The sequence below is a fragment of the Ctenopharyngodon idella genome, chromosome 3, assembly GCF_019924925.1.
Source record: "Ctenopharyngodon idella isolate HZGC_01 chromosome 3, HZGC01, whole genome shotgun sequence".
In the NCBI taxonomy this organism is placed as follows: Eukaryota; Metazoa; Chordata; class Actinopteri; order Cypriniformes; family Xenocyprididae; genus Ctenopharyngodon; species Ctenopharyngodon idella.
In genome coordinates this window covers 56,810,687-56,833,918 of record NC_067222.1, presented here as the reverse complement: position 1 = coordinate 56,833,918, position 23,232 = coordinate 56,810,687, and the positions used below count along the sequence as shown (strand labels likewise).

The 23,232-nt window shown below is 40.5% G+C and overlaps 3 protein-coding genes across 3 annotated transcripts in view; 2 read left to right on the top strand and 1 right to left on the bottom strand.

Moving 5' to 3' along the window:
- The window catches only part of LOC127508849 (gastrula zinc finger protein XlCGF8.2DB-like), a 537,748-nt gene that overhangs the window by 424,120 nt on the left and 90,396 nt on the right, over positions 1-23,232 (top strand). The gene's annotated exons all lie outside the window — the stretch shown is intronic.
- The window catches only part of LOC127508848 (uncharacterized), a 630,120-nt gene that overhangs the window by 581,150 nt on the left and 25,738 nt on the right, over positions 1-23,232 (top strand). The gene's annotated exons all lie outside the window — the stretch shown is intronic.
- LOC127508734 (NACHT, LRR and PYD domains-containing protein 3-like) overlaps positions 11,384-23,232 on the bottom strand; it is a 43,664-nt gene continuing 31,815 nt past the window's right edge. Inside the window, exon 10 of the mRNA XM_051887038.1 lies at positions 11,384-12,282. Coding sequence (XP_051742998.1) covers positions 11,726-12,282 — 557 coding nt within the window. The 3' untranslated portion in view covers positions 11,384-11,725. The remainder of the gene's footprint in view (positions 12,283-23,232) is intronic.

Sequence of the window (23,232 nt, the reverse complement as noted above, 5' to 3'; positions counted from 1 at the left end):
AAGAAAGCCAAAGTCACATGAACTATTAACATTGCGAAACACTTATGATGTAACAAAGCCTCACAGGGGCGCCGCTAGCAATTTTAGGCCCTATGAAAGAAAATGAGGTTGGGCCCCCCACCACACCCATTCCGCACCAAACATACAAGCCAACCAAAATCTTTGTCTACATTTACTAATACTGACCTATTACTTTTGCTATTGGTTTTGACCACTAAGTATCAGTATTTAGTCAGATATTTTGCCGGAAAATAAGCCATAATTTTGTTTTTATTTGTAATTCTTTGGTAGATTATACATTTATAATTTCTACTTTATTACTTCTAATAAAACCGATCTCTGGGGGCCCCAAAAGTGCGTGGGCCCATATAATCGTCCTAACTTTCCCCCTTACAGTATTTGGGACAGTTTCTTTAAAGGTGTTTAAAGGTTGTTGCTGATGAGCTGAACACAAATAAAAAAAAAATTAATCACTTTTCCTACTGCTTAATTTTTATCTGCTGATTTAATGTTTATGATGTAATTGAATTTGATGTTTTAACGTTGTTCAAAACACTGTTTTAAGTAGCTAACTGAATGTGAATAAATGTTTTGTAAATTTAGATGCTTGTTTACCGTTTTGTGGCACTTTTAGGAAAATTAAGAAAACAAAAAAATAAAAATATTTAAATAGAAATAGAAATAACTTGGAGAAAGTAACTTAATCTGTGGCTTACAAGGATACATTTGTAAATATTACTTAAAGGTTTATGTTGGATATACTTAAAATTTATAGTTTGTAAATTGATAAAATTGTCGCTCTCTGAAGTGGGCTTGGATACCCCCCACTGCTCCACTCATGACAGATACACCATCGTAGGCTTGTGCTACACACATAAGATCACCCAAACTGTGCATCTGTAGCACTTCCTCTATCGCATCTGCAATGGATCAAAGCTCTGAAGTTTCTGCAGCCCAAGGAAACACTCTCAAACTGTACCTTCTTGTGTAACAAAACGCACACAGACAGCAAGCGCGTCTGTCTCTAGCTTCATCTGCCATCACAGAGAACATCTTTGAGACCTTCATTTGCTTGATGATGTCTTCTGTGATCTCTTGTGAAATGCTATTTATCATTTCATTTTGGGAGAAATTAGAGAGGTAAGTGGTATGAGAAGGGGGAGTATATTTTTGTAAAAATGGGTGTTATTATTTTTACTTTACAACAATACCTAATTATTCTTGTATATATTTTTGTTACAATTATACTGTTTAAAAAATTAGTTATGCTGTTAGTGTACTTTTGGAAAATATTTAATATGAGGGAAAAACACATAGCATCCATAAAATGCATGTAAAATTATACTGCAGATTGAATGGGTTTTCCCCTCTGCTTTTCCACTTGATCAATCTTCAGTATCTGTCCATTGTCTGGTTCTCACCTATACAAGATGCAACGAGCAATCTGACTGTCAACACTGGATGTGACAGCCTTACAAAACGCCACAATTCAAAAATCACAGCCAATCAGAACAGCATGTGGGCGGAGTATGTCTGCAAGCGCACTGAACTTGCAACAAAAGAACAAACTAATTAATGTATATGAAACAATTTACGCATTGTTAAAAATATATACTGAGTAACTAATACAATTTTGGCATGGAATACAGTTATGTGTTGACACTGAGTTCACAGTTTTACTCTCCATCTTTAACCATTTTTCAATATTTGAGGTAAATCCTAAATGAACCAGAACATTTAAGATAACCTTTCGTTGCGCGTGTAGTTAATCACAGTAATAGCGACCCAACGTTCCTCTCAGAATATTCAGCAAACTTACTTAAATCTTACTTAAGAGTTAGAGGCTAGGTCCAAGCTCTCTCTGTCACGCACATACACATAAATCGATTTTGTCTCTCGGATGATGATTTTAGATTTTATACACGCTTTCCTTCCGAGAGGGTTTTCCGGATCTTCTGGGAATCTATTGAACCATCGGCATCAAACCTTGTTTACTGGTCAAAGGCACAGAGACAGGGTGTGGAGGCAGTTCCAGGAGCCGGCTCTAACAGGACGCTTCAGCTTATTGATGAGTTTTTTCTTTACTGCTGTCCCGTGTCTGCAGGTCTACAAGGGAAGGTCCTGGCAGACATCTTCAATGTAAGTACATCTACTGTAAGCATAGTCATCATAACATGTGCAAATTTTCTTTACCTTATTTTGGGATCCTTGACTGTGTGGACGACAAAAGAGCAAGTCAGGGCAACCATGCCAGCAAAATTCCACAAGTACTGCCCTGATGTCCGTGTAATTTTAGACTGTACTGAGATCAGGTGTGAAAACCCCACAGCACTGACACTACAGCCAGAGATGTTTTCACATTACAAAAACTACCCCACCTTTAAGGAATTGATGGGTGTAGCTCCATGTGGAGTCGTAACCTTTGTTTATCAGCTGTTCATTGGATCCATGTCTGACAGAGAGATTATAAAGCAGTCAGGACTTTTGGACCTACTGGAGCCTGTTGCATGGCAGATAAAGGCTTTACCATAGAAAGACTGTTTGAAAATGTAGGAGCCAGACTTGTCATTCCTCCATTTAAAAGAGCAGCCCAATTCACAAAAGAGGACGAATTAAAGAAAATCACATCTGGGACTCTACCATTCCTCTCACCCTCACAGGCAAGAACAATGATCAGACAACACAGAGCCCCAGGGGTTCAATCCGATGGATCAGACATTAAGAACTGTTGTTCGTGAAATGGATGGACACGAGAGAAGTGTCAATGTGCTCCACCATACACCAAGCTTTTGATGGAGACACTGTCACCAGAAACGTGCACATCAAGGAAAACGAGAGGTGGCAGAAAAAAAACATCACAGCACCTCGCTGTGTGGTTGACTACAACAAATACATGGGCCGAGTTGATCTTTCTGACCAGCTTCTCCAGTACTACTCAGTGCACAAAAGATCCAACAGATGGTACAGGACACTTCTGAAAAAACACGCATTTTGTTTAAAGGTGCCAAAGAACGTGTTTTCAAAAGATGTAATATAAGTCTTAGGTGTCCCCTGAATGTGTCTGTGAAGTTTCAGCTCAAAATACCCCATAGGTTTTTTTTAATAAATTTTTTTAACTGCCTATTTTGGGGCATCATTATAAATGCGCCGATTCAGGCTGCTGCCCCTTTAATCACTTGGGTAAAGTTGGTTTTATATTCGCACATTCAGACTTCCGCGTTTAAGAACGTTCTAATAATGTGCAATAAAGTAAATGTTTGCAAATTCTAAACAGCGACATGATATTTACAACCAACAACTGTAACCCTACAACATTTCTCACAATCGATCAAAATGGGCAAGTATTATTTTAATGGCATACTTACTTGCGAACGTCCACTGAATGTCCAATGTAGTGTACAAAGTTATTGTAGCCTATGCGGAAGTCCGAATGTGCGAATATAAAACCAAACTTACCCAAGTTAGGTAAAGGCATGGGGAGTGGTAGCTAGTAAAAAAACTTCATTAAAATAAACAGGATGTACAGTCTCAAAATAAACCCCATTTAGTGTGATAACACGGTGCAACACTTCGAGTTGGTGTTCAATCACCTTGTCGTTATTTAATACATCAAAGAAAATGCCTTGAATAATGAATTATGTTGAGCATTTACACCTAATAAACAACTACCATGGCAAAACGTTATTTTCGTGTGGAAAGTAGTCTTCATCAGTAATACAGTATATCAGTCAAGGAAAACATAACATTTTTTTATTTATTTTGAAACTGTCTTAATAACTATTACAAAGAAAAACTTACCCTGGAATTGCTCGATGCCTGGCTGGCTTTGTTCATTGGTCAGACATCGACCAATAAAATGGCTTCATTTCTTCAAATCGAAACATTCAGCTTTTCACATCAGGGCTGTGAATGTAAATTTCAATTTACAAATACGAATATTAATATGACAGGTTCTCACATTCAAATCAGCAACCTCGAGTTTTGCTACTGATTTACCTTCACACATAGTTGTCAAAATGTTCATGGTGTGGAGTATCTCACATAATTAGTCGGTTATGGCTAGGAACAGGATATGGATTCGGTCTTAAAGGGACCGTAGCCTAATTAAATATTTGTCATTAATGTTAATAAAACAACAAAATATGTTAAATAAATGTATACATGGGAAATAAACCTACTGTATCTGAAAAAAAGTTTATTTAATTTGTATCTCTATAGTATTTGTTGCATTGTCTGTAATTTGTCTGTAAATTTCTTTTTGTGTAACAACAATCTTGGTAATTATGCCATTTGAAGGTTATTGGACACTGAAATTTTTGTTCTTTAAGTTTGTGACAAGCACATAAAAAAATATTGCTTTTTTCATTACAGTAATAATAAAGAAGCTGCTCTACATTCATTAGTCTCACTGTGTTGTGCTTGGAATACTGCAAAATCACCAAAAAAAAAAAAAAAAAAGAGAGAGAGAAATTAATAAATGTATAGGTATCGGTATCGGCAAGTACCAGAAAAAATGTATCAGCACTCCTACTCGGTCCTTAATAAATGGTATCATGGATCCCTATAAACACAATATAATTTAACTTAATGAACTATTTAAAAATATTAAAAACAAACGAAAACAATCTTTATTAACTCACTTTCATACAAATGTTCAGTACAAATATACTTTATTGTTATCTGTTATTCCACATGATGAGGTGAGATATTACAGCAACTGAGAATTAGAAACACAAAATTTACACTTGCATTATCAGATGTTAAAGTGTTATTGCACTTAAATACAGTGTTTTTTGTTTTTGTTTTGTTTTTTACAGAAATAAAATATGGTGGATAATTATCAATTTTCATGTAATTGAGTTACACAGTTTTTTTATATATATATATGTAGCTATTATAAATAACACTAAACACACTAGGTGGTCTTTGTAAAGCTAACCTGCGTGTTACTAGCGTGTCTACTACATAAAGCTTTGTTAGATGCTTCTTTTTAGGCCTTTTGTTATTGTAATGCTTTTATGTTGATATATTTTTATATGCTTTTGTTTTGCTACAAGAAGCTAACGCAGCAACAAAAAGCTAACACAACTAGCATACAACAAATATCATGATATTTGATATCATGAACTTTTTGATCAGGCATTACCGCCGGGGTCCTGAAGGAGACCCGATGTCTGGGGAGACTCAATTTCTCATGACACCGGTTCACACGCTGCATTGTCTGGCTGCAGAGAGACTTGACAATTTATGGGAGAGCCTTTCTCATACCATGTATTTTACATCCTGTGATGTGTAGGGTATAAGAAAGCACGGTTATGGTGGCTGCTGGGCGGGCAGCTGAGGCCGACTACGAACTTCTCACACAGACAACACCAGACAGAGTGTTGCTACCTGTACTCCCCCTCCAAGGAGCTGGGAGGTGGGGCAACGCTTGCAGGCGAAGTCCTCGAAAGGGCAAGACGGATCTGAGGACCGTCATTGCTGCTAAGAGCTTCGCCGGAACCGAAGCCAGACAGCGTTCACCTCTTCATACGGTGCCTGTCTGCCTTTCGGTGCCCCCACAGGGCATTGTGCTGGCCGCACAAAACACACCAGGGCCCAGCCTCGAGAGGCTGGTTCCCTGAGTAGTTTTTTCCCTCCAAAGCCAGATGGCGCTCACCTCTTTATATGGTGCCCGCCTGCCTTTGGTGCCCTCAGGGGGGCGCTCTGCCAACCCCGCCGCAACGCCGGGGCGGAGTAATTCCCCGCGAGTCACTCGAGGGTGGCTTACGCTCTCTGTGGCAGCCAAGCTAGTTGTTCCCTGCCGGTGCGCCGATTCAGGGCATTGTGCTGGCTGCACAAAACACACCAGGGCCCAGCCTCGAGAGGCTGGTTCCCTGAGTAGTTTTTTCTCTCCAAAAAGCCAGATGGCCCTCACCTCATTATATGGTGCCCATCTGCCTTTTTGGTGCCCTCAGGGGGCACTCTGCCAACCCCGCCGCAACGCCGGGGTGCAGTAGTTCCCCGTGAGTCACCCAAGGGTGGCTCGCACTCTCCGAGGCAGCCAAGTCAGTTGTTCCCTGCTGGTGCGCCGATTCGGGACATTGTGCTGGCTGCCCAAAACACATCAGGAGCCAGTCTCGAGAGGCTGGTTCCCTGAAAAAAAAAAAAAAAAAAACCTGAGGGTGGTCCCCTCTGGAGTCAAATGGCGTTCACCTCTCTCAACGGTGCCCGTCTGTCTTCGGTGCCCTCAGGGGGGCGCTCTGCCAATACCGCCGCAATGCCGGGACGCAGTGGTTCCCCGCGTGTCACCCTCTAGTGCAGCCAAGCCAGTTGTTCCCTGCTGGGGTTCCGCTTCAGGGCACTGTGCTGGCTGCCCATATTTCACTAGAGGCCAGCCTCGAGAGGCTGGTACCCTTAGTAGATTTCCTGACAGAGTGAAGTCTGTCATTTATTTATTTATTTTTTGATGCATACTCCAATGTATCAATCCTCCCACAACACAGGAAGTTCCTAAGGTTTGCTTTCGGGGACAAAGCATTCCAATATCGGGTTCTTCTTTTCGGCCTAGCACTGTCACCCCGCACCTTCACCAAATGTGTAGACGTGGTTCTGACGCCCTTGCGTATGCAGGGCATCCGCATTCTAAACTACACAGAAGTTTGGTTGATTCTGGCTCAATCAGAGCATATGGCAGTTCAACATTGAGATGTTGTTCTCGCTCACATGAGAAGGTTGGGGTTGAGACTAAATGCAAAGAAAAGTGTGCTTTCTCCAGCTCAGAGGACCACTTATCTAGGCGTGGTATGGGATTCGGTGATTATGCGCGCCCTTATATAACCGGCTCGCATAACATCGATTCTCTCGACCGTCTCAGACATAAAGCTAGGCCAGTCACTCACTGTCAAACAGTTCAGAGACTGTTAGGTCTTATGGCAGCAGCGTCCAACATGATACCTTTTGGCCTGCTGAACATGAGGCCACTGCAGTGGTGGCTCAAAACCAAGGGGTTCTCACCGAGGGGGAATCTTTTTCGCATGATCAGAGTCACGCGGCGATGCTTACGTGCTCTAGTCATATGGAAGCAACCTTGGTTTCTGTCCCAGGGTCCTGTGCTGGGGGATCTCAGTCGTCGCGTCACGCTAACGACAGATGCATCCCTCACGGGCTGGGGAGTGATCATAAGTGGTCGCTTGACTTGAGGTCTGTGGCAGGACCTTCATCTTTCGTGGCACATAAACTGCCCGGAGATTATGGCGGTATTTCTAGCTCTGAAATATTTCCTTCCAGACCTCAGGGACCATCATGTGTTAGTTTGATCAGACAACACATCGGTGGTCTCATATATAATTCATCAGGGGGGTCTGAGGTCACGCCCCTTATACAAGCTGGCGAATCAGATCCTCCTGTGGCCCCAAGGGAAACTGCTCTCCCTCAGAGCAGTATATATCCCAGGGTACCTGAATATGGGAGCACACATCCTGTCGAGGCAGGGGCCGAGGCCCAGGGAATGGAGACTTCACCCCGAGGTGGTGAAGTTCTCTTATGGGAGAACTACGGCAAAGCCCAAGTGGATCTGTTTGCGTCTCGAGAGACGACTCACTGTCCACTGTGGTTCTCAATGTCAAACCCAACACCTCTTGGGCTGGACGCTTTGGTACAGCCGTGGCCGAGGCTACCGCTGTACACATTTCCCCCGATTGCGCTGCTCCCGGGAGTTTTGGAGAGAGTTTGCCGGGACAGGGCCCGTCTGCTATTAGTAGCCCCGTTCTGGCCGGCCCGAGTATGGTTCTCGGACCTGGTATCTCTCCTCGATGGGTCTCTGATGGAGACTCCGATCAGGAAGAACCTTCTCTCTCAGGCGGGCGGTCTAAAACTGCACCCCCGCCCGGAGTTATGGAAGCTGTGGGCGTGGCCTCTGAGGGGGAACAGCTCATAGATTCCGGTCTCTCAACCGAGGTTGCTGAGACCATTCTCCAATCCAGAGCTCCTTCCACGAGGAAACTCTAAACCTTGAAGATTTTTCACTTCTTGGTGTGAAAATCATTAGTGGGATCCAGTCAACTGCCCGGTTAGCGCAGTACTGGAGTTCCTGCAGGAAAGATTTTCTTCAGGGTTATCCCCCTCCAAGCTAAAGGTGTACGTGGCGGCCTTAGCTGCTTACCAGATTCCTTTCAGTGGGGTCTCTTTGGGGAGACACCCGCTTATCACTCGTTTCCTCCGTGGCACAGTACGGCTTGGGTTTTTGGCCATTGTGTTACAAGGCCTTTCTATGGCCCCCTTCGAGCCTATCAAAGAGATTCCAGAGAATTTCTCACACTTAGACAATGTTCCTCCTTGCTATTACGTCTCTCAAGCGAATTGGAGACATTCAACCCCTGTCGGTATCTCCATCGTGCCTCAAATTTGCGTAGGTCCTCACTAATACTGTGAGACCTATTGTACTGCAGGCCTTCTGTCCTCCTCCATTTATACATCGGACCAGGAAAAGTTTATCTGCTGTGCCCAGTTTGAGCACTGGATGTTTATTACCACAGAGCTATGCCATGTGGACTAAGTCTAATCAAATCTTTGTATGTTTGGGTCACCTAAAAAGTGTACCCTGCATCCAAGCAGAGAACGAGCAAGTGGGTGGTCGAGGCCATCTCACTGGCTTATGAGTCGGCTGGTCAGCCTTCACCTTTGGCTGTTAGCCCACTCTACGAGGAATATGGCAAAATGTTGGTGATGCGGCAGGCTGGTCCTCACTGCTCACATTCATGGGGTTTATGAACTAGACCTGGGCTCCACTTCAGGGGCGCAGGTGTTACTGTGAGTTGTTGTGCCTCGGCTTCACATGAACGGTCACTTGCTCATATGGCGACATTGGGATTGTCGTTCCCATAGCGATTACACAGCGCAAGTTCCCTTGAAAGGGAACGTCTCGGTTACGTATGTAACCTTAGTTCCCTGAATAGGGAACGAGACGCTGCGTCACCTTGCCATATTCCCGGCATGCCCGTAAGCTCCTTGCTTCAGGATTCAGAAGCTGAATGAGAGTGTTTTCGGGTAGGCTTTATAGTTCCTGGTCAGTGACGTCAACCGCCTATGACGTTCTGTCACCCCATTGGACTGATTTCATAAGTGCTTCATGACGCAATCACGCAGAGGTGTTTCCATAGCGATTACGCAGCATCTCGTTCCCTATTCAGGGAACTAAGGTTACATACATAACCGAGACATTTTCTTCTGCTGTAACAAACTGGTACAAATGACTGAATCTATTATTTTCTTGTCTGATTTTCATTCTATGGATGTTATACTTGATTGCACTGTTTTACTGCTTTGTCTTCTGGGTAAATTTCATCTTCACAAAGCCAGAACTATCCACTGTAATCCCAATTTTAGTATGTTTTCTTCTGATATAAAGTCCCTTTTTACTTCCTTTAAGAAAATGTCAAAATCTTTGAACTCAAAGGTGTCGAAAATGTTTAACATCCTCGAATCTGTTGTAAAGAACCTTTAAAGGGTTAGTTCACCCAAAAATGAAAATGAACATATTTAAATCAGTTCATGTGACTACAGTGGTTCAATATTAATATTATAGAGTGACGAGAATATTTTTGGTGTGCCAAAAAAAACAAAACAACGACTTATTTAGTGATGGCTGATTTCAAAACACTGCTTCATGAAGCATTGGAGCACAATGAATCAGTGTATCGAATCATAATTCAGATCACGTGTCAAACTGCCAACGGTCACCAACGGCTGAAATCACGTGACTTTGGTGCTCCGAACAGCAGATTCGATACACTGATTCATTACGCTCCGAATCTTCCTGAAGCATTGTTTTGAAATCGGCCATCACTAAATAAGTCATTATTTTGTTTTTTTTGGCGCTCCAAAAATATTCTTGTCGCTTTATAATATTAATATTGAGCCACTGTACTTGATACATGAACCGATTTAAATATGTTTTTAGTACCTTTATGGATCTTGAGAGAGGAAGTGTCATTGCTCCCTATGAAGGCCTCACGGAGCCATCGGATTTCAACTAAAATATCGTAATTTGTGTTCCGAGGATTAATGAAGGTCTTACGGGTGTGGAAAGGCATGAGGGTAAGTAATAAATGACAGAATTTTCATTTTTGGGTGAACTAACCCTTTAAATGTATTTATTTTTTTCTTTACATTGACAAAATGTAATATTGTTGATTTAATTCTTATAACCTTGTGTTGTCCATATGCCCCCTACTTTATATTATTGTATTTTTTTTCTTCTCACTGTTGATACATGTCTTTAATTCATAATAAATATAAAAAAACGCTGCATTGTCTACAATCACAGAAGTGCATAGAAATCTATTTTTATATAATCTTTATAATCTTTTTTTATTAAAATTAAAACAGTAACAAATATGATACAAACACATGTTAATTAAAAAGGTTGTATGACTTCATAAAGCAGAGTTCATTCATGTGTCCAAATTGCAACAGTGTGTTTTACCAATATGAAAATGTGGACAAGTTAATTTGAGTCTAAACATAAGTATAAAATATGTAAAAAAAAAAAAAAAAAAAAAAAGCAGAAGAGAATAAGCATTCAAAATTTCAAGTATAAATGTAGTTCATTCAATACAAAAATGATTGCTAAAAGGTACAGTTAGGGTTAATCTTTCACATATTTTTAATTAAACTGTCACTTGAATTTCTGAGGCTGGTTTATGAAATAATTTTGCCAGAGCTCAGCAAAACATGTTCGCCATCTTGCCGGAAGTCTCGAATTGGGACACAGCTACAATCTCTGATCGAGGAACACTTCAGAATCTGGGCGAAAGCAGTAGGCCATCCGGGAACTTCTCAACTACTCTTTTATGATTACTGATGTTTCGGACACAATACTGCTTTCACCTACTGCTTTCTTCTACTATATAGTAGAGAAGTAGGCGGTTTCAGACTCTTTCAGTCAGACTGTCTCAACTCTCATATTTAACGGCTCTGACGAATAGTTGTTCTCACTGTCCAATGACAGTGCGTGTTACATTTACAAGTGACAGAGGATTGGCTCTTCAAACTGAGGTGAAAGTTGATTGGTTGCTCCACGTGTGTCCTGACCAATGGCATTTTTAACTCGATTGACAAATGGATAAAGAAAAGCAATTGGTAAATGCTTTTAAAAAAGTGATTTAAAATGATTTATTAATGTACTTTTTATTGTTCTATTAATCTACGTTTAAAACATGAATCAAATAAACTGTTTTAAATTTGTGTATTTATTCATACATTTAAAAATGTCCATTTATGTTTGAATGATTAAATTGATCAATTGATTCATGTTATTTGTCAGTGGGTTAGTGGATCTAAATCTTTAAGTGTCACTCCTGCTCCTCATAACGACACCACATGACACAATATACATGTAAACTGCAGTTCAACATTTATTACAATATTTCAACATTTATTTCATGATGTGATTTTGAGTCATTTGGTCCTCCATACAGTATTGACACAAATACTTCAGCTACAGTAATATTTGCATTATATCTAAGTTAATACCTGTTCAAATCACTTCAGCAAAGTCTGAACATTTTTACATGTTTTAGTGAATAAAATAACTGATTTCAGTATTAATGAAGAGACTCTATAACATCTCAGTGTCACTGATTTATCATCAGCTCAAAGCATTGTGGGTAAAGTCTCTCTGTTCTGATTCATCATGAGCTCAAAGCATTCTGGGTAGAATCTCTCTACAGTCTGTTCTGATTCATCAACACAGTTTCACTGATGATCCAGGCCAAACCATAAACCCCGGATAGAGCGGTTGAGTGAATGTGGTCTGGACTGTGTGGATGAGGATCATTGTGTCTCCAGAGACGCTGTAGAAGGACAGAGTTCCTGCACTGTGATCCACATACACTCCTGTTCTATAGTGATTCTCCTTATTCACTCCTGTTCTCCTGATGATGATGGGCTTTACAGGGAGATCAGTCTGTTTGTTATTGTGTCTGAATGAGTAACTGTAGGAAAAGCAGATCAAACTCCAGGACTGATCATTAGATCCAAACCGACACTCATCACCCTCTCCCTTCCTGCAGATGCTCTTATATGACACTGATATATACACACCAACACTGCACTCAATCTCCCAGTAACAGCGTCGATCACACACACTCTCTCTACACAACACCTGAGGAACATCAAATCTCTCTGGATGATCAGGATACGACTGACGCTCTGGGACAGTGTCAGTAATCACTGTGTTGCTCTCAGACAGACGGAGGCGTTCATTCACTGTGTTCAGATCCAGAGTGAGCCGATGGGAATCTGATGGAGATAAAACATCACAATCAGGAATTATTAATCTGTCCATCTTTTCAACTACACTGTAAACATGATTTCTGCTCCTTGTTAAATGAACTTCATTAAAATGAGTTAAAACCACACAATTACTGCACATTCTGTCCTGATTTAATTGAGTAAATCCACTTAAACACGTCAAACTGAAGTTCACTTCATCATTGGTGTTGAATAAACTGAAACTGGGCAGTGTATTTTTAGTTCCCAGCATGCTTTGCTCTGGTCTGGATCTATTACAGAATCTTGAGTTCAGATCTGACAAGTTCATGTAGGATTTGTCTCAGATCTGAACTTGATTTAGGATCTTCTCCTCTCTCACAGAATCTCATCTGTAGTTGTGAATCTTAAAGGGGTCATATAATGGTACATGCAGTTTTACAAGTTGATTGTACTGAACTGTGTGTTGGCAGTGCCTGTACACAACCATCCTATAATGATAAAAATCCATCCAGCGTTTTTTTTTTTTTAATCTCCTTATATGTTTTCTTCTGTCTCAAATCGAGCCGTCTGACCATGTGACGTCACACGGTCAAACGCCCCTCCCACGATTGTTAATTGACAGCAGCGTTTCAACACAGACCCGCCCTGAGCGTGCTGTCATCATTGGCCGCCATTGTTGATACACTGGAGCAGAATGGCGTCTAAGCGATTGTGGTGTTCTGTCCTTGGGTGTAATAATGAACACAGCAGTCATTGTGATGTTCCTAAATCCGAACCACTGAAGACGCAGTGGCTGAGTTTTGTTTTGAAGGGAATATTCCCCCCGATCAACGTCAATGCTTTCATGTTTGCGCGAATCATTTCTCACCAGACTGCTTTATAAACGAGGGTCAGTATAAAGCAGGTTTTGCTAAGAAGCTGCTCCTGAAAAAAGGATTGGTACCAACTATTTGTGTTCCTGCTGCACCTCCAGAAGGAACGTTTTATTAACCTTTATATTAATCTTTGCAAATCGCTTGCACGCTTCACGATGAATGCGGCTAAAGTTTACACTCAGGGTACATTAGGGCATGCTTTCTATGTGCGACCTTCTCAATATAATTCATAATCCCACGTTTATAATGAACAACGCGTTATGGTTATTGTGTTATTACAAACTGTGTACGCAGGTGGTAAAGTTAACGTGGTAACACTACACTAAGCTTACTTTTGTAGATGGTTTATAACGGTGTCTGTTACTGATTAAGAAGTAATGTCAAAAAAAAATCGTGTTGTAACAGTTATTAATGCATGAATCACGCATCACTGACAAGCCTACATTTTACCAAAAAAAAAGTTTTTCATGACCATTAGCTGGAACATCAATCTGTCAATGAAGACTCCCGCTGCCATTCTTTCTCCAAAATATACCCTCAGCTGTTGTCAAGGCAACACTCCACGTGTGTTGTGTCAAAACGCCCCACAGTACAGAGGGGCGGGGTGAGCAAAGCTCATCATCATTTAAAGACACATGCATTGAAATGACAATTTTTAATTAAAGTATATTACAAACTTTTCATTTAGACCCTAAAGAATCATATTAACTTGTACAAAAATGGCATTATATGACCCCTTTAAAGCCTCCATCAGTTTGGTGATCGACTCTCAGGTCTGTTACCAAGAGCAGCTGCTGTGAAGAAACGCTCCAGATTAAAATGGAGGATCAAAACAGGTGTGATTTTAATGAAGAGCTGCAGAAAGAGACGTTTTGATCAAAGCCTGTCACTGTATTTCATGAGTCTGTCATAAAACAGTGTTTTGTGTTCAGAAAGTCTTTCCATCACTGATCTTCATGGTTCATCAATAACTCTTCCCCCGCCAAACATAATTTTTTGGGTTTCCATGTTTTCACTGTTATACACTCGGGGCGCTGTTACACATCATCTGAATGAGTACAGACTCTCCCAAACAAAAGCACAGACGAGGAAGGTGCAGAAACTATCAATCTCATATGAAAAATAATGCGATCATCAACAATAATAGCATATAAATGAAAACTGCCAACTACTAAGTAAAATATTAATCCAGGAAGTGGTATAGGACTGTGAAGCTTTGGGGGTGTTGATGTACTGCATATGCTTTGATCATCATACTGAGTATGATTCAGATGTAGTGTTTGATAAAAACAAGATTTTTGCTCATAATGTTGCTTTTTTATGAAACTTACCAATATTCAAGTGTTCTTTATTCCTTTTTTAATTATTTTCCGTTCACTGACTCTCAATACACCGTAAGAGAGTCCAAAAATGTCCATGAGTGTCCATTGCAAAACAAAAACCAGCACTTTTTGTCCACAAAAGTGTTAACTCCATGAAATATTAATTTCACATTTCTTCTTAATGATCTGCTCTCCATTATCATTCTTCAAGAAATTATGCAGTCTGAGCAGCGTTTATGTTGTAAAACTGTATATGATCGTATCTCACAAACAAATGAGCTGCGTCCAAAGTGTAATTTTTCAAAATGTAGCAGTTAATATCCAAGCAGTGCTGTCAGAGTTTTATATCCTCCTGCTATTTTGTCATTGTAGTAAATCTCATGAACAAATCTTTTAGCCAATGCCACGATCCAACAACGTGTGTTCTGTTTATCTTCTGCATGCATACACAGACACAGAATCGAGTCTCGACCATTAACACAGCAAGCCATATTTTATAATTGTATATATTATTATTTTATAATTGTATAAAATAATCCAGAAAAAAGCACAAACGCGGCAGAGATGCCAAATTCAGCGGCTGGAATAAAGTGACGGCTCACAGACAGCAGCGGCATACCTGTCACTCAAGTGACTACGCCCTTAATTAGGCAGAACTTTAAGGCTTAATATAATTTAAATGGATGAGTTATAAAAAAAAAATTCACCCCCCTCAGAGTTGTCATGAAGGGCAAAATTAGCAGTATAGACCAAAACCACAATTTGATCCAGGCTGTAAACATGTTTTTTTCTGCTGTAAAGTTGGGCATTTTAACATGGACTCAATAAGATTCTGCTCTCTTTTGGAGCCTGTCCCTAGTGGCCAGTCGATGAATCGCAGTTTAAGTCACTTCCGTATTGGCTTCAAGAGAAACTGGGGGAGGTTACTGCTTGATTAAAACTCATTTTTAAAACTCATGATTTTGATCATGAATCATCATCTGTCTGTGTCGATTATCATCTTCCGATCTCCAGCAGAACCACTTCAAAATAAAAGTCCCAATAGGAATAATAACTCAAATGGAGGAAAAATGATAAAAAAAAATAATTAAAAAAAAAAACAAAATAAGTACACAACTACTATTAAAACACACACTTAATTAATACTTATACTAATATAGTGAACCAAAAAAAAAAAACCTCAGCTATTTAAATAATGAATAAGTTTTAATAATTAAATAATGATTTTTACAATTTCAAATAATATTGAACAAAACAAAAATAACCACTTTATTCATCAATCTCTTCTGTCCCCTGTCATTCCGCTTCTGATTCTATTTACGCTGCAGAGATTCAGTGTTTACGTCTGAACGCGAGCTCAGTATTGGCCGGCTCTGGTCACGTGATCAGCACGACACATACGTGAGCTCGTGTTCAAAATAAACACTGAAGCTCTGCAGTGTAAATAGAAGCAGAATGACACAGAAGAGAAGAGATTGTTGAATATTTATTTTTGTTTTGTTTTTGCACACAAAAAGTATTCTCGTCTCTTCATAACATAACATGACTGTTTTAACGACGTCTTTAGTACCTTTCTGGACCTTGAAAATGTCGATTATATTGCTGTCTATGGACGAGTCATATACCTCTCGTATTTCATCAAAAATATCTTAATTTGTGTTCTGAAGATGAACGAAGGTCTTACAGGTGTGGAACGACATGAGGGTGAGTAATTAATGACAGAAATTTACATTTTTGGGTGAACTAACCCCTTTAAAATAAAAGTGTCCCAAAGCATATTATGTTGAAAAAAGTACGCCAAATCTTCTTCTTCTTGTGATGTTTATTGGCGGTTGGCAAACCAGCCTATGGTGCATTACCGCCACCTACTGAACTGGAGCGTGGAGCTTCAATGATTAGAAGAAAAAAAAATAATAATAAAAAAATATATTCTTATAAAATATCCTGTTTCTTTTAAATAATTTATGAGAGCTATTCAAATGTTTTTTCCTTCGCTGTTTACTCAATAAATACTCTACTGAATGACTCTAGTCATGTTGTTTGCACCTTCTTCTATTACTTTGGTTTCCAGTATTAGTCTTTCATTATTAAATGCTCTACAGTTTCATGCAATCTGCAGTGCCTACATAATCTACTAGGAAGCTTCTTAATTAGGGCCCGAGCACCTATGGTGTGAGGACCCTATTGGAATTGCTCCGTTTATTATTATTAGGGCCCAAGCCAATGAAATGGCGAAGGGCCCTCTTGATCCCCTAAGAATTTTATTTATTTATTTTTTCATCTTCCGGGGCTTTTTGGGGGCCTTAACATGCTCAAAAACTCTTGAAAATTGGCACACACATTGAAATCTGCAGCCATTAGGACGCGCAGAGGCTGGTACCCGGGCGTGGCGGGGGGGCTCGACAGCGCCCCCTTGAACAAAGTCGGAAAACGTGGTCCATATATTAAACACACTTGCACGTATTAGTATGAAACTCAGTACACATATAGACCTCATCAGGCCGAACATCTTTCATGCTCTAAGTTCTACGCCACCCCAGCAGGAAGTCAGTTATTATGGGTTGTTTGAAAAATGCATGCTCTGGAGTTTGATATACTCCTCCTAGGCAATTAATCTGATCACCACCAAACTCGTTCAGCATGAAGTCACAACATTGATGATGCTAAATTGCTAGCGGATTTTTGATATCTTGAGCAGTTTGGCCGTGGCGAGGCAACGAATTTATGGTGAGAAAAGGGAAACAGGAAATGTGTTATAACGTCTGCATACATTGATTGATGTTTATGAAACTTCAGCTGTGTGTTCGTTATAGGAGTCTGATCACATGGATGTGAATATTGTGAGTCAAAGTTATAGCGCCACCAACTGGCAGCAAGAAGTGTGTCACTTTCAAAATGCATTGAGTTCATTCTGTTATTTTTACCTGATTTGCTTCAAACTTCATCAGTGTAATGTCAATACACAGCAGATGTAGACCTGTGACAGGATTTTTGATATTTTAAATATTGTTGCCATGGCAATGCATCAAACTTTAATAATATTCTTGGGTGTTTTTGAGGCTCTAAACATGCTTCAAATTGCATGAAACTCAACACACACATCAATATTGTCAACCAGTAGACATGGACAAAGCTTTAGAAATGGGCGTGGTGTAGGGGCTCAGTAGCGCCACCTTTTAATCTTCTTCTTCTTCTTCTTCTTCTCTGAAATGAATCGCATTTTTGAGGGCCTAAACATGCTCGAAAACTCATGAAACTTTGCACACGCGTCAGAAGTGGTGAAAATTTACATCTGTTATGGGTCTCAGAATTAGCCGTGGCAAAACGGCTCGATAGCGCCACCTACAATATTTCAACGAAGTGCCCCTTGCACCACGTTTCACATACAGGTATGAAATTCAGTAGACACATGTAACAGCCCAATCCCTACAAAAAAGTCTCCTGGTGCAAAGTCTGAAAACCAACAGGAAGTCAGATATTTTGAATTTTCTCTGCAAAATTTGTGCACTTTTTGCCATTTCCAGACATTGTACTTTAACGAACTCCTCCTAGAGCTTTTATCAGATCAACATCACATTTGGTCAGTCTAATCTAAAGGCCTTTGGGACATTAAATTGCGAAGATCTAGAGTTTTTGCTGAAGGGCGTGTCCGTGGCGGCCTGACAAAGTCTGATGTTTCGTCATGAAAGAGAAAGCTGCTGTAACTCAAGCATACAATATCCGATCTGCCCCAAACTTCACATGTGTGATAAGAGTCCTGGCCTGAAGACATCTATATGCCAATATTCAGTTATGCTCAAAGCGCCACCTGTTGGCAGCAGGAAATGGCATGCTTTACGCTGTAATTCACTCCCTGAAACAAATTTTAATATGCCAAGAAGTACCAAACATACTAGAAACAAGTTAAATCATGCAACACTTGGCTGAGTGCTAATGTATGCGATTAACGCCACGAAACAGGAAGCTGTTGTAACTCAGGCATACGATGTCTGATCTGCTCCAAACTTCACATGTTCGATAATAGTCCTTGACTGAAGACATCAACATGGCAATATTCAGTTATGCTCAAAGCGCCACCTGTTGGCAGCAGGAAGTGTGGCACTTTGAAATGATTTGGCCATGATTCTACTGTATTTACTCGCTTACATGCATTTCACCCACTGTTCGCTGTTTTTCTAAGGCCAACGGGTAGCGGTGAGCCCGGGTGCGAGGGCCCTTTCATTGCTGCTTGCAGCTTTAATTATTATTATTATTCTTCTCCAAAGTGAATCGCATTTTTGAGGGCCTAAACATGCTCGAAAACTCATGAAACTTTGCATACGCGTCAGAAGTGGTGAAAATTTACGTCTGTTATGGGTTGCAGAATTGGGCGTGGCAAAATGGCTCGATAGCACCACCTAACGTAGTGCCCCTCGCGCTACATTTCACGTAGATTTTGAAATTCGGTACACACATTTAACAGCCCAATACCTACAAAAAAGTCTCTCTGAGCGAAATCTGAAACCAAACAGGAAGTCAGATATTTTAAATTAACTTGCCATTTTTTGCCATTTCCAGACGTTGTACTTTAACGAACTCCTCCTAGAGATTTAACCAGATCAACATCATATGTTGTCAGTCTAATCTTAAGACCTTAGCGATGATAAATTTCAAAGATCTTGACTCTTCACTTAAGGGCGTGTCCGTGGCGGCCTGACAAAGTCTGATGTTTCGCCACGGAAGAGGAAGCTGTTGTAACTCAGGCATACTATGTCCGATATGCCCCAAACTTCACATGTGTGATAAGAGTCCTGGCCTAAAGACATCTATATTACAATATTCAGTTAGTCGTAGCACCACCTGCTGGCAACAGGAAATGGCATGCTTTACGCTGTAATTCACTACCAGAAACACATTTCAATATGCTATGAAGTACCAAACACACTAGAAACAAGTTAAATCATGCAACATTTGGCTAAGTGCTAATGTATGCGATTAACGCCACGAAACAGGAAGTTGTTGTAACTCAGTCATACGATGTCCAATCTGCTCCAAACTTCACACGTTTGATAATATTTCTGGCCTGAATACATTTATATCGCAATATTCGGTTACGTTCAAAGCGCCACCTGTTGGCAGCAGGAAGTGTGGCACTTTGAAATGACTTGGCCACGATTCTGCTGTATTTACTCGCTTACATGCATTTCACCCACTCTTCGCTGTTTTTTTTAAGGCCAACGGGTGGAGGTGAGCCCGGGTGCGAGGGCCCTTTCATCGCTGCTTGCAGCTTTAATTTTCTATAGATTTCCATTTAATGCTGTATGTCCGATTCTGATTCTTGTTATTACAGACTCATCTGTTTATCCCAGTTTCATTATTCCATATTCCTACCTATCTTTGGATACTATGTAAATGAATGTCCAGTTTCTGTTTTGCCATGATTTTATTAGAACTTTCTTAATAATTGCGCTGGAACCCAAATAAATCAAACAGTAGTGCCTTGATTATGAACTCTATATATGTACTGCATTATTTCAAGAATAATATCTTGTCTGAAACTAGATTGTCCAGAATGAAGGCTCTTTAAAGCTGCCAATGAATCTGCTTTCTTTGTATGTTGTTCCTCGACCACTGAAGGCCATGACAACATCTACCAACTCTGCAGTAAACACAGACATATCATCTGGAGTTATTTTGTTAATAACTATATCATGTTGTGGTATAACTACTGCTACTCCTGTTTTGTTAGATTCTGGATTCTTTGAACCATCTGTAAATAACTGTATCATATCCTCATAAAACTGATCAATATATTTATTAACTCGTATATTTATTTGATCACAATACTGTTTCTTTATTTCTATTAACTGAAAGTCTATTATAGGCATTATAAACAGCCAAGGTGGAATTGCTGACATTTGGACTGTATTACTATATATTAGATGTTTTAATCCAACACTTTCTGCTATTTCTTCACTGATAGAAAAACAGTTGTACTATGTACAAACCCGATTCCAAAAAAGTTGGGACACTGTACAAATTGTGAATAAAAAAGGAATGCAATAATTTACAAATCTCATAAACTTTTTATATTTTATTTACAATAGAATATAGATAACATATTAAATGTTGAAAGTGAGACATTTTGAAATGTCATGCCAAATATTGGCTCATTTTGGATTTCATGAGAGCTACACATTCCAAAAAAGTTGGGACAGGTAGCAATAAGAAGCCGGAAAAGTTAAATGTACATATAAGGAACAGCTGGAGGACCAATTTGCAACTTATTAGGTCAACTGGCAACATGATTGGGTATAAAAAGAGCCTCTCAGAGTGGCAGTGTCTCTCAGAAGTCAAGATGGGCAGAGGATCACCAATTCCCCCAATGCTGCGGCGAAAAATAGTGGAGCAATATCAGAAAGGGGTTTCTCAGAGAAAAATTGCAAAGAGTTTGAAGTTATCATCATCTACAGTGCATAATATCATCCAAAGATTCAGAGAATCTGGAACAATCTCTGTGCGTAAGGGTCAAGGCTGGAAAACCATACTGGATGCCCGTGATCTTCGGGCCCTTAGACGGCACTGCATCACATACAGGAATGCTACTGTAATGGAAATCACAACATGGGCTCAGGAATACTTCCAGAAAACACTGTCGGTGAACACAATCCACCGTGCCATTCGCCGTTGCCGGCTAAAACTCTATAGGTCAAAAAAGAAGCCATATCTAAACATGATCCAGAAGCGCAGGCGTTTTCTCTGGGCCAAGGCTCATTTAAAATGGACTGTGGCAAAGTGGAAAACTGTTCTGTGGTCAGACGAATCAAAATTTGAAGTTCTTTTTGGAAAACTGGGACGCCATGTCATCCGGACTAAAGAGGACAAGGACAACCCAAGTTGTTATCAGCGCTTAGTTCAGAAGCCTGCATCTCTGATGGTTTGGGGTTGCATGAGTGCGTGTGGCATGGGCAGCTTACACATCTGGAAAGGCACCATCAATGCTGAAAGGTATATCCAAGTTCTAGAACAACATATGCTCCCATCCATACATCGTCTTTTTCAGGGAAGACCTTGCATTTTCCAACATGACAATGCCAGACCACATACTGCATCAATTGCAACATCATGGCTGCATAGAAGAAGGATCCGGGTACTGAAATGGCCAGCCTGCAGTCCAGATCTTTCACCCATAGAAAACATTTGGCACATCATAAAGAGGAAGATGCGACAAAGACGACCTAAGACAGTTGAGCATCTAGAAACCTGTATTAGACAAGAATGAGACAACATTCCTACTCCTAAACTTGAGCAACTTGTCTCCTCAGTCCCCAGACGTTTGCAGACTGTTATAAAAAGAAGAGGGGATGCCACACAGTGGTAAACATGGCCTTGTCCCAACTTTTTTGAGATGTGTTGATGCCATGAAATTTAAAATCAACTTATTTTTCCTTTAAAATGATACATTTTCTCAGTTTAAACATTTGATATGTCATCACATTGAAACATTGAAATTTAAAACTTCCACATCATTGCATTCTGTTTTTATTCACAATTTGTACAGTGTCCCAACTTTTTTGGAATTGGGTTTGTATCATGTAAAACTCATATTTGCTGTATTTAAATAGAGCACCCCAGTAATATTAGACATAAAAATGAAAGTTTAACAATATTTCATTGAAATTGTGTTTTATTATCGGACATTGTGCCTTTGTTTTTCCAAACTATTTAACAGTGTAGGTACCTCTACAAGCATGATGAACACAGGATTGATATTACCCTGAGCCATATATTTGTTACATGTACACTCTGTTTTGGACTCATTCTGAACTTGTTGTTGTTCCATTTCCCACCACTAGTCACTCACTATGGTTACTGATCACATCATCATCACATTCAGCTGTGTCCAATCCTTGTGTTTCCATGTATATAAGCCCTGTGTTTCTAATCATGTATTGTCCGGTATCCTTCGTGTATACTTTGGTGTATGTTCCTGATCTCTCCTGTTGGATTTCCTAGTAAAAGACCTGTTTTGACTATATCTCCTCGTCGTGTGCTTTATACACCAGATATTGTAACAGAATACCGGACCAAACAGTTAAGAAAGATTGCGGCGTGTTTTTTGTTTTTTTTTGTTTTCCGTGTCAGTGTTTTTTCGTGTTTCACTTTTCTTTCACAATGTACACACCTGCATTTCTGTTGCTCTGCCTTGAGCAGAAGGACCGCTCCCTCGAGGCACATTTGGACAATTTTTTGTTCCTCGCACCATTGACACATTACCCGGACGGCAGCCTTTGCAACTTTCTGTTTACCGGCCTGAACACCGCCACCAAAGCGCTGCTGTCCGGGGAATGACCTCGAGGGAGCTTCCCTGAATACGTGGAGTGGGTACTGGCGTCTTGTGGATCGTCGTTGACCGTGGATTTCTGCGACAACGATGCCAGTCCCACTCCCACTCCAGTGCCCAGCCAGGAACCCTCTGACGCCGTGGAAAGTCAGCGCAACGCCACCGAAGACAGAGAGTCCGCCTCCACCGCGATGCAAGAGCCAGCGATGAGTGGAACAACCGAGCGTAACATCGCCGCGGAGACGGAGCCCAGCGTGTCTGACCAGGTGTGTGAGTTTGCTGCTACCATCGCCGAGGGAGACAGTGAGGAAGACGAGGGGTTGGAAGGGAACCCCTGCCCACACTCCCGCCACTGAGAGTGAGTTCCAGGTAAGCACCATGGACTATTTTGAATTTGGAGAAGAGTCCCTATCCCTGGTAAATCCTGAGACTGTCTACCCCATTCTTGATGAACTGG